Here is a 15,242-nt window from a genome sequence, read left to right as displayed (position 1 = left end):
CCCCATGGCACACCAGCCACCATTGTTTACATGGGATGCATCCGCACGAACTTGGCTGCATGAACAAAGCCTGTGAGATTATCAAGGTTGCAAAGTCGAGGATTTCAGTTGCCTGGGAAACCTAAACCGAGCCTCCTCTCCCCCAACCCCATCGCTTTTCGGTTAGTGACATGGTCTTAAAGCCAGGATCACACAGCGACTGCTGTTTCCCTAAGGTTCTTGCCTCACTTGGGTGCTCTGGGCAGGGAGAGAGGGGCTGGTGGGTGGATCTCAATGTTGTTCTTGCATCGTGTAATCCAAGAGATGGGATTAGTTCCTTTAAAAGCTGCGTGAAAGAAGAGCTCAAAATTGAATTAACAATACTGAGGGATTTGGGGGAAGGTCGGGGGGGGGGAGAGCCCCAATGTGTTTCGAGCAAATTGAACAACAACAACAACAAGTAGACAAAGCCTCTAAGAGTACAAAGCCCAGATTCCGGGGATTTGCATGGGGTTTAGAGCCGATGTTTTTGTAAGGTATGTTATGTGCCAAAAACCGCATCTTCTTGTGTGTGCCCTACCCCACCTCCCTGGCCTGTCAACTGATTAGGGCATTTTTTTGGCTGACTTAATTTGGATCACTTGCAGCTGATCAATCAGTTAATAAAGCTAAATGCATGTGTGTACTGCCCAAACCAATATATATATTATTGCTGTTATTGTGATGAAACATTTGCAATATCTGAACCCACACATGTAGAAAATCCGAATCTGTGTCCAAGCCTTTAAGGGGGGGGGAGAATTCTATTGTTGTGGTTATTACCAGTATTTAAGTTTATACCTCGTCCTTCCTCCTGAAGGAGTCCAGGGCAGCACACACAGAGAGCAGTTCACACCTTCGAAACAATCCCAGTACAGATGTAGACTGGGGGGAAATCTCATCTTAAAGGACTTGTTAAAAGGTCTGCAGCAGGTGCTGGAATGGCAAGAGAGACCATGATTAATGGGAGGGAGATCTAAAGGGGTAGGTACCACACCACACAACACAGGCCCAATTCCCATATCAAAAGATGATATCTGCCTCTCCTGCACACTCCCATCAGCCCATCTCCCATTCCCACCCACCACCCTCTGTATATATATAGGGTCTGACACTTCTGTTTCTAGTGTATCTGAAGAAGTGTGCATGCACACGAAAGCTCATACCAAAATATAAACTTAGTTGGTCTTTAAGGTGCTACTGAAGGAATTTTCTTATTCTCCTGCACACAGTGATCGATTGGGTATATAATCTTTAGGTATCCTGGTCCCATGCTTGTAAAGGGGCTGTATAGGCCTCCCTGAAATAAGGTTCATCCCCATTTATTAAAATGTGGCGATAGCATCACCTTTTTGACATAATTGAAGGCTGCAAGGCTGGTGTCAATGGTTGGCATGGCTGGGCATTTTGTTTTTCAAAGTAGGTTTCTAGTCCTCAGGAGTGCTGGGGTTCCAGTTGGAAAGGCAGAAGTCCGAGCAGTGAGGAGCGACTCACTGAAGGAGAGAGGCCATGGGGTCTTGTCCAAAGGTTCTCTAGAAACCTGGTACTGGGAAGAAGTGTGAGAAGGTACAAGCGAGCTGCTGCACATTACTGTAGTAGGGGGATAGTGCTCTTGCATAGCCTTTTCCCGTTCTTTTCGACTGTAACACACCAGAACCAAAATGGCCTCCCTGAAATAAGGTTCATCCCCATTTATTAAAATGTGGCGATAGCATCACCCTGGTTCTGAGGCAGGTGGTTGGAATGGTCAAACTAGGATTAGGGAGACCTGGGTTCAAATCCCCACTCAGCCACGAAGCTCATTGGGTGACCCCAGGCCAAATCTCTGCTTAACCTACCTCACAAGATACTGTTGGGAGGATTGAAGGGTAAAAGATGTGGGGATGAAGAGCTCTTTGGAGGAAAAATGGGGTATAAATGGAATAAAGAATTGCATATTGAAGGAGCCCTCTATTATTATTATTATTATTATTATTATTATTATTATTATTATTATTATTATTAACATTTATATCCCCACCTTTCATTCAAGGAGCTCAAGGTGGCATACATGGCTCCCCTCCCCCCATGTTATCCTCACAACAACCCTGTGAGGTAGGTTAGGCTGAAGTACAGTGAATGGCCCGCAATCATGGGCTGGATGCAGATTTGAACCCTGGTCAAAGTTGGGGTTGTGAGTCCAGCGCTCTTACCACATACCTCTTAAGGCTGCCTCCATTTTAAAAAGTTGTGATGCTGAATTTGTTTAGAATGGAATATGAATGTTCAGGAAGGAGCCTGGAATATCCCTGAGGAGAGAGACACACACAGAGACACACACACATTCCAATCACAACTTAAATGAATAAAATATTCATTATTGTGTGTAACTACCGACTGATTCATTGGAGCAATAATCTTAATTGGAATAACATGTATTATTGAAGTTCTGTTGAAGGAGGGGGGGTGCTCAGACACTACCACCCCATTTAAAAAAACACATGAATCCCCAAAAAGGGATCCAACAGCTTGCTTTGGCAGCTCCCGTTGACAACTGATCGATGCTTCTGACAGAATAGAACATTTTGTCAGATTTCACCAGCGTGTGAGGAAAAAAAGCTCTGAATGTGTGTGTTAAGAGCCGTCTGTCTTTTTTAAGAGTTGAAGGGGGGAAGGACACACCGAGAGACAGGCACAGTGACCAGGGCCACGGACACTCCATATACTGAACACACATTATTTTCTCCTGACAATCCCGGGAACTGTAGTTTACCCCTAAATAAGCTACCATTCCCACTGGTTGTGCTGGCTGGGGCAAGTGGGAGTTTTAGTCGAACAGCATCCAGTCAGCACCATGTTGGCTGCCCTTGTACCTTGCAGAAGGCACTTCTATGTAGGAATTATTGAATAAAACACGCGTACATATTTGTTGGCTTATAAATTTGTTGACTTAAAAAAGAGGTTCTCATAGCATCTTTCGGCCCATGCACACCACACATTCCTCTCACACCCTGTGCTTCTGACAATCAGTCACTTGGCATCTCTCCTCCAGGGCTCAGGATGCATCGCAAGCACCGGGGGAAGATGCTGCCATGGACACAGCCAGGCGGGACAGGACACACAGCCTGCGGGAGTGAGACAGAGGACACCAGGGGTAGCCCAGGGGTAGTTGTGTGGGCTGCGTGCCAAATGTCACCCCCGGGCGCGCCGCCCACCCGCGACTCCCAACTTGGCAGGGGGGTGGTGGCAAAAAAATGTGCCCCGGGTACCACATGACCTTGCTATGCCCCTGAGTCGCACCACTTTCCCTCCCTCCCTCCCTTCCAGTCACAACACTATCTCCTCATGTTTTTACACAAGTGTGCCCATGCACACCAAAATGGAGCTGCCCTGGCTTCCCATTCTGCTCCCTTTCCCTTCACATGGAGACCCCGTGCGATTCTTACACCCACGAACACACCCCTCTTTGTTTTCCACCTCAACCCTTGTCTGTTCACACGTCCTGCCTGTGGTGAAGGCACTGTGTGTGTGTGTGTGTGTGTGTGTGTGAGAGAGAGAGAGAGAGAGAGAGAGAGAGCGCTTGCAAGAGAAAGATAACAATTGCATACAAAAGGGAAACGTTGCGAGGAAACCGTGAATATGAGGGAGCTGGCTGAAAATACGGGTGAGAGGCAGGAGGAGACATAGGAATGGATTTGGGCGGGAAAGAGAAGAATTAGGTGTGAGGAAGAGCCTGGTACGACATAGCACAAACACACTCCTTCCTCACATTTCCCTTTCATGTTTCCCCCTCATAATCCACACTCCTACACAAGCCTTTCCTATTCACTCTTTCCTGACAGGATATGTGCCCCATTCTCCCCTGTCTGTCTGTCTGTCTTTCTGTCTGACACACACACATACACACACAGCTCTGCAATACATTTAAAACACAGACAGAATCCTGGCAACAGCCGTTTATTCCTTACAGAACTACAACTCCCAGCACCCTTAGCGAACGACAGTTCCCAGTTTATTTGGTGGTGGGGAGCCATGTGCTTTAAACGTATGGCGTGTAGGCAAGCCAGTTGCCCCCTCGCTCTCCTCTATGCTCTCACAGGCCCCCCCATGCATCCACACAATCACAGCGCTCCCCAATTTCCTTCCCCCACCTCTCATTTTTGTTTTATGCATCTATTATCCAGATGTATTAGCCACCACGCCATTACATAAAACTTTCCGGGGCTCCGAGCAATAAATGGGGACGTGCGGGTTCCAACTAAGTTCTATTCACAAGCAGAGTCGCTGAAATGAAGGGGCCTAAATTAGCAGTGTGCTTTTATTCCAAAGTGGCTACACTTAAGTAGATGTAACATGATGGGCTGCTGCTCAAACTATGCATGTGTATATGGGATCGTGCCCCCCGAACAAACACGACCTCTTTCACACTCCGCTTCCACACACTGGCGCGCAACCACATCCGCTTCGATGTTTTCACATGCACCTGTATGCAGCCCCCGCTAAACCACGCCCCCTTTCAGACATTCACAGCCGCAGCCACGCCCCCTCCGGCTCACACTTGACGCCCACGAACGATCGCTGACAGCCACGCCCCCTTTTCACACGCGCGCACACTCTGCAGGCTCGCCCCCTTTCAACGCAGCACCGCAGTCATAACATCTCCTTTTACGCATCATTTATTATTATTACCCAAGGTTCCAGGGCGGGTTACGATATAAAACACAACATTAAAAAAACTTTGAAAAGTGGGTCCTATATCTTTGTACTGTAATACATGTCTTTATATCTCTATACATCTCTATACATGTCGAAGGGCAGCAGGGGAAAGACACCTTTAATACCTCCACACTACTGTATGAAATCCTTTACCCCCAGTGTAAAGGCGTAGCAGGCACCCCCAAACTCGGCCCTCCAGATGCTTTTGGGACTACAATTCCCATCACCTCTGACCACTGGTTCTGTTAGCTAGGGGTGATGGGAGCTGTAGTCCCAAAACATCTGGAGGGCCGAGTTTGCGGATGCCTGCCTAGCCCAGGAGTGCTAAGAAAATCTGGTGGGGCAAGTGAGCCCTGTCCCGCACCATCAATTACACGGCACGGCACACACACACACCACTTAAATGGCAATGCTCAACTACTTTATTGGAGAGGGGCAAAGAGACCCCGGGCCCTAGGAGTTGGCTCCTACGGTACGCTCTAAGCCAGGCATAGGCAACCTCGGCCCTCCAGATGTTTTGGGACTACAACTCCCATCATCCCTGATCACTGGTCCTATTAGCTAGGGATCATGGGAGTTGTAGTCCTAAAACAGTTGTAGGGCCGAGGTTGCCTATGCCTGCTCTAACCACTGCACCACCACTGCCTTATTCTGACTGTAGCCCCACGAGGCTCCCTCGCCCTTCCTCCTCTCCGGGCGCCTTCCCCCACCAGCGCAGCTCCGCCACGTGCTCCTCCTTCCCTGGGAGCCGAGCAGGGGACTCTCCCTCTTGCCCCCCACCCACCCGGGGGGGGGGAGAGCGGTGCGCGCACCCTTCCTAGGGCGACGGCGGGGGGGTCAAGACACCCTCCTCCCCGCCCGCCCTCCTCTTCCAGCAGCTCCTCCAGGTGGAGGGAGCCCCGCCAAGGAAACTCTCCTCGGTGGCGCCGCCCCGCTCCCTTCCCGCCGCCGCTTGCAGCTCCTCCTCCTCGTTGTCGGCGAGGGCGCCTCGGTCTCCCTCTCCCGGCAGACGGCGGCGAAGGAGCAGGATGAAGGGGGCGTCGTCGCGGACCTCGCAGCAGCAGCAGCAGCTCCTCTAGCCGCCTCCTCGCACCTTCCTCGCCTGCCGCTCTGCCCCATGGCGGAGTAGCTGCGCGCCCGCCTTTGCTGCCTTCGGGGCGGGGGGTGGGGAGGGAGGAAGGGAGGGGAGAAGGAGAAGGAGGTTGCCAAAGTGGGGGGAGGTCGCGTGCCGCCCCCTCCCTCGACAGCACCGCCGCTACTAGGACGACCACCGACGGCGCGCCACCTCCGCGCCATGGCCTTCACCTTTGCCGCCTTCTGCTACATGCTTACCTTGGTCCTCTGCGCTTCGCTCATCTTCTTCGTCATCTGGCATGTGAGTCGTCGTCTTCCCCCCCACCCCGGGAAGGGGGGAATGTGGGGTGAGGGGTGAAGAGCTGGGCTGGGTGTATGTATGGGGAGAGCTGTGGGACCTTCCAAACGGGGCAGCATTTATAGGCAACAGGACTGGGTGGGCGGTTACAAGTGGGGCAGCAAAGGGTGGATTTAAATGCACCTGGGGGTCGAGGCAGATCCAAGCAGGGGAGGCTCTGTAAGGGGCTGGGGGTTCGCTGGAGAGCCCTTATGGAGGGGAACACCTGGGGTGCCCAGGGTGGGAGGAGAAAGAGAGCAGGGTCTCTGGGGGGGACACAAGAGGCAGTGGGGGTGCAAGTGCAGAATGAGCGGTTCGTTGGGATGCTGTGAAAAATGGGGGAAATAGGGGTGGAGAGATCAGGAAACAGGGGGGGGCAGTGAGGGAGTAAATGGGATTAGGGAGGTGGGGGGGCAGGGGACTCCTCAATATGGGACTCAAAGGAGGAGGAGGAGGCAGCTGCCAAAGTGTGTTGGGGTGGGGGTGATATGAGACTGCAGAGTTTTCCAATGGGGCAGGCATTGGGGTGGGGGAGTAGGGAGGCAAGTGGGGTGAGAGAGGGGTCAAGATAGGGCAATTAAAAGCGATAAGCAGTGGAGGGCTAGGGAATGGAATGGGGGGGAGCGCAGGCAGGCAGTGTGGGGGGGGGGATAGATGGCAGTGGGGGGGAGACTGGAGAAGACTGGGGCTGGCGGAAACCCCACAGGGAGGTTTGGTGATGGGGAAGTTGGGAGAGCTCATCTCCAAAAGGGTTGGTGGCAGGGCAGTGGTGTTTTCACCCAGTTCTTGCTTGGCTGCATGTCTTTCCCCCCAGTCCCTTGAACCCAGAGCCAGCTGTCTCCCATCTGGAAGGAAGTAGAGGGGGGTTAAAGTCCCTAAGGCTGTTGCCCAGTGAGAGGGCATGAGGTTTTTGGGATGGGGGTGGCGGCAATTGCTTGATCTCAAATAGTGGGTGCTGGGGTCACAAAGCAAAGAGGGTAGATGGTTCAGGTGGGCAATGGCAAGGCGTCCTGGGCAATGTGGTTAAACGCCAAAGAAACAGGCCCCCAAATGTGGGGCACTGTGAGCAGCTCTCTTATCTGCAAATCTGGTCTGTGGGACGGTTTGTGGGGTTTCTTTCTTGCTCCCTGCTGGAACGCAGGTGGGTTTCTGAAAAGAGGGGAGCATGTGGATGAGAAAACCAAACAGTGGGGGGGGGGGATTTATTTGGATGAGTGGGGACTAGGTGTGGTAGGTAGAGATCCCTCTGCGTTTGGGGGGTCCGTAAACATGGCACTAGAGATTTTCATGGGTTTGGGTTGGGAAGTCGGGCAGTCGGCATCTTGTATTCCAGGAACCAGTGTTTCTGTGCTACAAAATCCAGCATTATTTCTGGGCCTATTGGATACTCTTTTTTTGGGGAGGGGTGGGTTTCTGTTACCGGGCAAAGAATCCCATTTAAGGGGACAGTGGGAGAGGATTTGAGAAGCCAGCAGATCTTACTTTTGCTTGATCCAGCCACTACCTGCTGTTTCTTTCCCCTTGCTTCACCTCCTCTGCTCTCCCTATAGTTATTAAGGTTTGTGGGTTTTGTTTTTTTGTGGCTGGGGAGAATTGCACCTTGCACAGGGCTGCACCTCTGGCTTGATATTTAACACCCTCCCTCTCTATCTTGCCCATTCCATTGTCATTTGAAAACTCTTTTTCGTTAAAGAGGAAGAAGAAAGACAGCGGTGAGGAGGGTAGAAGAATTTTTTTTTGGGGGGGGGGAATATGCACTTTTTTATCTTGTGGGGCTCAGAATCCTCTCCATCACCCTCCCCACGTGTTCTCCCTATTACAGTATTGCATTTTTCTCTGCCTGAAGAGTCAGACAGAAAATAGGGGAGGTTCGTATTAAAATAGCTTTGGTTATCTATCCGTTTGTATTCCTCATGTGCCTTTTTCTGGGACGACCTGACTCTCTGTCCTCTCTCTACCCCCCCTTTTTTTGTTCCTTCCTTCCTTCCTTCCTTTTCGGTGACGCTTCCAGGAATCCCAGAAAAGAAAAGAAAAAAGGGGGACACACACACACACACACACACACACTTTCCCTCCCTCTATTCCATCCATCCCCTCCTAATTTTGCTTTCCCTTCTCTCTCTCTCCCCCTCCCCACCCTCCATCCGTAACCAAGGAACCTGGCTCTGGTTGCCATGGAAACTACATATGTTTACAAAATGATGCTCCCTACTAATAATCCGGATGCTACTGTCTTTTAACCCCTCGGCTGCTGCAGCCCTGTGTCTTCCTCTCCCTTCTTCTGCTTGTTGGATACGTTCTTCCCTCACCCACATACCCATGCACGCCCACATGCCTTCGTTGGCATCGATAAGTCGGTGGTGGGGTGGGGTGGGGGTTGTTTATTATTAACAATACGTTGAAAGGTTAGGGAACAGTTTGGGGAAATGAGGCTCACAAATGACAAGCCGTGGCAAGGAATCCTGATATGTGCGGTTTAGAACAGAGCGCCCTGCACAAACCCTTCTACAGCTCTGGCGCATAAGACCCACATAGCACAGTCCGGTTACCTCCATCAGGAGCTTCAAGCCTTATCAGTCATCTTATGCCCTACCAGAGTGGCCTGGGGATGGAGGCAGCCCCCAGGGGTGTCTGCTTGCCATCGGGACTGATGGAGCAGCAGGCAGGGAGGCTGCCAGCAGGTGGCGCCAGAGCCAATGGCAGGCAGAGCCAGCTGAGTCCTGCTTTTCCCCCCTCCCTCCCCCTCCCTGCTGAATCAAGGGGCAACACTGAGACTAGGGAGGAGGAAGAGGAGGAGGAGGAGGAGGAAGCTGGCAGTCAAGGCCACCCTCTGGACTGGCTGTAAGTAAGAAGGTAGGCTGAGAGCAGGCTCAGGAAAGGGGCATAGCTGCTTTTTTGGGGGGGGTGTTAATAAACATTAAAATGGGAGGGGAGAGGAAAGGGCCATAACTTTGTGGTAGAGCACCTGTTTTGTATGCAGAATCCAAGTTCAATTCCCTGCCTCTCCAGGTAGGAATGGAAGTGTCCCTGCCCAAAACTCAGGAGAGCTGCTGCCAGTCAGTGTAGGCGTTCCTGCGCTATATGGTTGGCATTGTATATAATAAGGCAACTTCCTATGTTCATACAGGGGGTGGGGCTGTGCCCCCATTCGCCCTACCAGAGTCGCCTCCCTTGGCCCCTCTTCTGTTGTGTTAGGGGCTGCTTAGGGTTTTGTTCTGTGCTTGTGTGCGTGGAATTGCGTGGTGGGTGGGCAGTGATGTGGTTAGGCAATTTCAGATTCTGGACGAAACGTTCTTGTAAGAGTCTTGGGGTTCTCCTTGGATAAAAGTGGGGGTTATTTAATGCACTTCAAAATGTGGTAAGCCAGCCCCTCCTTTGAGAAGGCCTTCCCTGACAGCTCCAGATTCTCTCAGATGAAATTACGCCATGTGCGTCAAGTGTGCCGTCCCCAATATGGCATCCCAGTCTGCCCTTCTCTCTGTCTCTGCCTCCTACGCTCAGGTATAATATGCACAACTGACTGGCATGGCTTTTCTTAGCCAGGCTTAATTTGAAAGGCAACAGCACAATCGAGCATGTGCAGAGCACCTTTGGTCCCCCCCCCCCGAGGATGTTTGGAGAGGGAGCTTAACTCAGAACTGCGCCGTAGAATGTTTTCTGTGCAGGATGTTCCAATGGTAATTGAGCATGTGCAGAATGCATTTGCTTTTTCCACCGAGGGAGGGCTCGTAGTGCAGCAGTAGAGCATCTGCTTTCAGGTCCCAAGTTCAAGCCGCGGCCTCTCCAGCTAGGGCTGGGAGAGCCCCCTGCCTGAAACCCGGGAGAGCTGCTGCCAGTCAGTGTAGACAGTACTGAGCTAGACGGACTGGTGTTTTTGCTCATTATAAAGCATCTTCCTCTGTTGCTAAGGGAGAGGGAACAGAATCTCTCTCTCTCTCTCTCTCTCTCTCTCTCTCTCTCTCTCTCTCTCTCTCTCTCTCTCTCTCTCTCTCTCTGCCTCTCTCTGCCTTAGAGAGCCACTGCTGGCCAGAGTTGGCAGTACTGGACTAGATGAAGCTACAGAGGCTGCTCAATAGCCTGATTCCTTAAGGCAGCTTCCTGCGTTTCTAATAAAGCAGTACTAATGCTTTGTACCTAATAGAAAACAGGGGGCTGAAAGGTCACAGAATCTAACCTTGTATATGAGACACATCTCTGTGTTCCATCCTGTGTTTGCCGATGAGACTAAAAGGGCTTTTCGAACTTCATGCCTTGTGTGATTTGTGTAAGCCAAATCAATCGTTTCCGCAGAACCGAAAGCAGAAGGTGTGTTGGGTGTGTGGGGTTGTAACGCAAGTGAGTCTTCTGACCAATTCATTCCTGGGACATTTATTCATTTAATATCCCCCCCTCCCCCAGTTCTGCATGGAGCACAGGGCTGGCTTGCACGGCTCTCCTCCTTTAATCCCCACAACAGCCCTGCAAGGTAGGTTAGGCCGATAGCCAGTGCTTGACTCCAAGATCACCCCGTGAGCTTTGTTCATGGCCGAGTGGGGGATTCGAACCCTGGCCTCCCAGGTCCTGCCCCGACACTCTACCCACTAACACTGCACCGGCTCTCATCCCTGACCATTGGCTGTGCTGGTTGAGGCTGGTGCGGGTTCGAGTCCAGCCACATCTGGATGGCCACAGGTTCCCCAACCCAGTCTACCCACGCCCCCGTTGAAGCAGGAACGGCTTGGAGCCTCGTGTGTGGAGCCGGGGATGACAGCTAGCTGAGCATGCAGAGGCTTTCAGGCTGACGACCTGCCGCCTCCGTTAAGAAAAATAGAAAAAGGACGCTGGGATCAGTGCAACTGCTGGTTTGCCTCTCCTGTGTGCGTATATCTCTTTCCACCCATCTGTGATTACTGTGGAGGGAATCTATCTCAGAGTACACGATGTGCGAGGCTGGGTTTGAAGTCCGCCGTTTCTCATTTTGAGGAGCATGGGGTCGCGGTGACATGCCAGTTGCGGCAATCTGTGCCGTGGTCTGGGAATGAATTATAAAGCGGTGGCAGCAGTGGTGGGTGCAGCCCTCTTGCCTGCTTCTTTACAATACATTTGCCTTGGACCCACTGGTCAGGGGGAGGCTTGCCGGATGTTGCAGGGGGAGAAACGAAAAGCCATGTGCTCGGCCAGCTTGTTGGTGAGAACGAGTGTCCTGCTTACCAGCCATGAGGCTGTGTGTGTGTGTGGGGGGGATCTCCTTTTCTTCTCCACCCTTGCAAAGTCAACATGGGCTGCCCCTCGGGATTTGCGAGCCCGGGGAGTCAAGCGAGTCGGCTCACCGCAAGCCACAGGGTCAGGCAAGTTGACACACATTCTCTGGTTCACTCCGAGAAAAGCCGGATTTTAGCTTCCAAAACAGAAAGCGAGGGCTGCTCCGCAGGCCAGATAAGGCAACAAAGGGTGGGGAGGGAAAGGATATCTGCTTCTGGACGAGACACCCCCTCCTCAATCCAATTGGTGCCCCCCCCACATCGGGCGTGTGCACATACCTTTGCCACTTCAAAAACACTTGCTTCCTTCACTCACACGTTGAACTTTTAAGTCACGGAAGCCGTAATGGCTGCCTAGTAGCATTCGATGCCGCCCTAAGCTTCTAGTCCTCATGAGGAGGTAGGGGAAATCCTTACGTTTCAAATACACATAATGCATTTGGAGCACATCCTGCCTGTGCCCCCTCAAAGGACCCTGGGAACTGGAGTTTGTTAAGGGGGTGCTGGGAACTGGAGCTCTGTGAGGGATGCAAACTACAGTTCCCATGATTCTTGGGTGGGTGGAAGATGTGCTTTAAACGTCTTCCTTATTTGGGTAGCTTTGAAGCCTGCAGTCATTGCCGGAATATTTAAGGGTTTTTGCAGGTGTGCAGGTAGCTCACTAATCTGCGTCTTTGCCCATCAATCCCTGTTTTCTTTATTTCCATTTTTTACATTGCCTGCGGGAAGCGGGTTGAGGTGTGTCCCCTCCTCCTAGGAAGAGCCCCTCTGCTCAGGGTTCCTGCCAAGAAGCAATGCTGCTGGTGCCCATTGGGGATGTAGGGGCAGAGGGCAGGGGAGCCCCAAAGGGGGCGGAGCCAGAGCTAGTGACAGGCGCAGCCCTCCCATTCTCCCCTCCCCCTCCCTGTTGAGTTCTTCAAGGGGCAACACTGAGACTTGGGAGGAGGAAGGTGACAAACAGTGCCACCCTCTGGACGGGATGTAAATGGGGCAAAAGATTCCTGCATTGCGGGGGGGGGGGGTTTCCTTCCAGCTCTCCAACTCTATGATTCTAAGGCGGCAGGCGAGGGACGCAAGTGGCGCTGTGGTCTAAACCACTGAGCCTACGACTTGTTGATCAGAAGGTTCGAATCCCCAGGACGGGGTGAGCTCCCATAGCTCGGTCCCTGCTCCTGCCCACCTAGCAGTTCGAAAGCACATCAAAGTGCAAGTAGATAAATAGGTACCGCTCCGGCGGGAAGGAAAACGGCGTTTCCGTGCGCTGCTCTGGTTCGCCAGAAGCGGCTTCGTCATGCTGGCCACATGACCTGGAAGCTGTACGCCGGCTCCCTCGGCCAGTAAAGCGAGATGAGTGCCACAACCCCAGAGTCGTTCACGACTGGACCAAACGGTCAGGGGTAACTTTAACTTTAAGGGGGCAGGCAGGTGGGGGCTGGCCCAGGGCAGACTGAACAGACCGGCCCTTCTGAACCAGCCTTCGCTGTCTGCAGGATGCTATAAGCTCAAACATTTTTGTTATTACAATGTTTGTATATCACCTTTCCCTCAAGGATCTCGAGGTGATAGATATGGTTCTCACTCCTCCAAGTTATCCTTAGAGCGACCTTGTGAGGTAGCTTAGACTGAGAGATGGCGATTGGCCTAAGATCGTTTGTATGTGTGGAAACTGGAACTCTGGTCCAACATGTGGCCCACACCTCCCAAGTTTTTAGCCTTCTACCTCCCCCCCCCCCACTCATTCTGTGAGTGATGAGGGTGTTCGATCCTCGTTGGGGTGTTTTGAGGATGGGTTGCCCTCTTTGTTTAAATATTTCTTTTCATTTCTTCAGCCCTCGAGGTTCCCTCGAGCGTGCCGATACCTCTCCCTCTTATGTCTCAGTTCTGCAGATTTATTTAAAAACCTTCTCTTCTTGGGTGTAAAAAGAAAAAGAGTGAAATGTTTGTTTTTATTTTATTTAACAACCTTTATACATTACTTGATTGTAGTAAAACCTCCCAATGGGTCGCAAGCGGTATTGAAATTATAAATAAAAAACAGTGAAAAGCAGTGAAAAATAATTAGAAGTAAAGGAGATTAAAACAGGTCAACCGCTGCCTGTCTGGATAGGCTCAAGCAAAACTCCTTTAAGCAGGCACCAAAATTATTGGTTAGTGAATGTGGTAAGTACAGTTTTGCAGGCCCATCTATCATATGCAGGTATGCTTGTAACGGAACAATGTCAAACGTGGTGTGGTGGACTATTAGGAGTGTCTCTCTAGGACTTGGAAGACCAAGTACAAATCTGTCCACGCTGGGTAACCTTCCGGCCAGAACTCTCTCATCATCAACCTCATAGGATGGTTGGAAGAATGGTAGAGTCATAGAATGGTAGAGCTGGAAGGGACCCCCGAGGGTCATCTGGTCCAACCCCCTGCAATGCAGCTAAGGCACCCCTGGCAGATGACCACCCAACCTTTGCTTAAAAACCTCCAAGGAAGGAGAGTCCACATCTCCAGGTAGGTCTGGGGGTGTCCATTGTGGTGGGAGCGATGGCCTGAGTCAGTATAAGACGGCTTCCTAGGTTCTGTTGTGGAAGGGCCATGGGTGGCTCAGGGGCGGAGCATCTGCTTTGCATGCAGAAGGTCCCAGGTTCAATCCTCCCTGGAGAACCACGGCTAGCTTAAGAGACAATGCTGAGCGAGATGGAGCCGTGGTCTGATTCAGGAACACAGGAAGCTTTGTTTATCCTGTGTTCTCATCTTCCACGAAGGTGTTCTGCATGGGATGTGCAGAGTTTCTTGCCTGTCTCCCATTTAACTGTCCTGGACCCATTTTGCCCCGTTCCTCCCGCAACATGTACCCAGAAGCTCGAGAACAGCTCTTGTTCACATTTCAAAACAAGGCTCCCGATTTATTCCAGAAACTTATTTTAAAAAAACTAAACAAAAATTGTTGCGCAAATACCATAAGCAATTCATCTATAAGTAGCTGCGCCAAGCCTTTGCATCATGCCAGCCCAGTGATAAACTCCGCAACGTGGCCCCTGCGAAATGCAAGTTATCTAATAACATAAATTATCATCTGTGCTCAGGTGCAACTAAAAACATACGGCATATTTAGCACCACCAGCAGCAGTTTGAAAAACAGGGTTTTAGAAAGCCAGCAGCCGCAAGACCTAAACGCACAAACGGTGTTCAAAGTGTGTATACTCAAACACATATGAGCTCTGGCTGGCAAGCAAGACTCCAACAATTTCTTTGAAACTTGGTACCCTTTTTTTGGGGTAATGTTCTCCAACGTTTTATTAATCTCTGTTCCACGGAGGGGGGAACAATCTGGTGGGATTTGTTTATTTGTTGTTTTGAAAAACCAACAAATCTTTAAAAACCAAAATGTGCAAACCTAGCTCTAAACACGTAACAACAGACCCTCTGTCGGCTCTCACTTGGGGGCTTTCCCCATAACTTCCTGCGGCGGTTGGGGGCAGTGGGTCAGCCGCTGAGGTCAGGCCCATGCCAGCCTCTTGATTTGCCACCCTTCGTGCCGGGCTGCGTAAGCAGGTGCCCCATCTCACTTGGCAGAAGGGTCTCCTTGGCCGAAAGGGTGTTTTAAAATAGAGCCTGTGTGTGTGTGTGTGTGTGTGTGTGTGTGTCACGCAATGGGTAGCAAATCGATGTTGGAATGATCTTGTGAACGTGCCCTTGGAGAGCTCTGGCAAGGCAATCTTGCCCGCTGGGTATGGTTTTAACTCGCTGGGTCCCCTCAATTGGCAGCTGTTGTTGCCCTGGCAACCAACCGTACCTCCCAGGTCTGTGCGGTTGAGGTGAAAAAGACTCTGCTGTATTTATTTCCCCCCCTCCCCCTCCTCCATCATCTTCCCCCCTCCTTCCCCATTGGG

The 15,242-nt window shown here is 51.4% G+C and overlaps 1 protein-coding gene across 2 annotated transcripts in view; it reads left to right on the top strand.

Moving 5' to 3' along the window:
* The first annotated feature begins 5,598 nt into the window (after window positions 1-5,598).
* The window catches only part of CNIH2 (cornichon family AMPA receptor auxiliary protein 2), a 46,918-nt gene continuing 37,274 nt past the window's right edge, over window positions 5,599-15,242 (top strand). Inside the window, exon 1 of one of the 2 annotated variants that reach the window (XM_035098642.3) lies at window positions 5,599-6,088. In XM_035098642.3, the coding sequence (XP_034954533.1) occupies window positions 6,008-6,088 (81 nt within the window). In that variant the 5' untranslated portion in view covers window positions 5,599-6,007. The remainder of the gene's footprint in view (window positions 6,089-15,242) is intronic. The other variant, XM_088659152.1, reaches the window with a different exon arrangement.

This window comes from Zootoca vivipara, chromosome 16 (genome assembly GCF_965207765.1).
Source record: "Zootoca vivipara chromosome 16, rZooViv2.hap1.1, whole genome shotgun sequence".
Lineage (NCBI taxonomy): Eukaryota > Metazoa > Chordata > Lepidosauria > Squamata > Lacertidae > Zootoca > Zootoca vivipara.
Note: the sequence above shows the minus strand (reverse complement) of the source record. Positions and strands in the feature narration are given on the sequence as shown.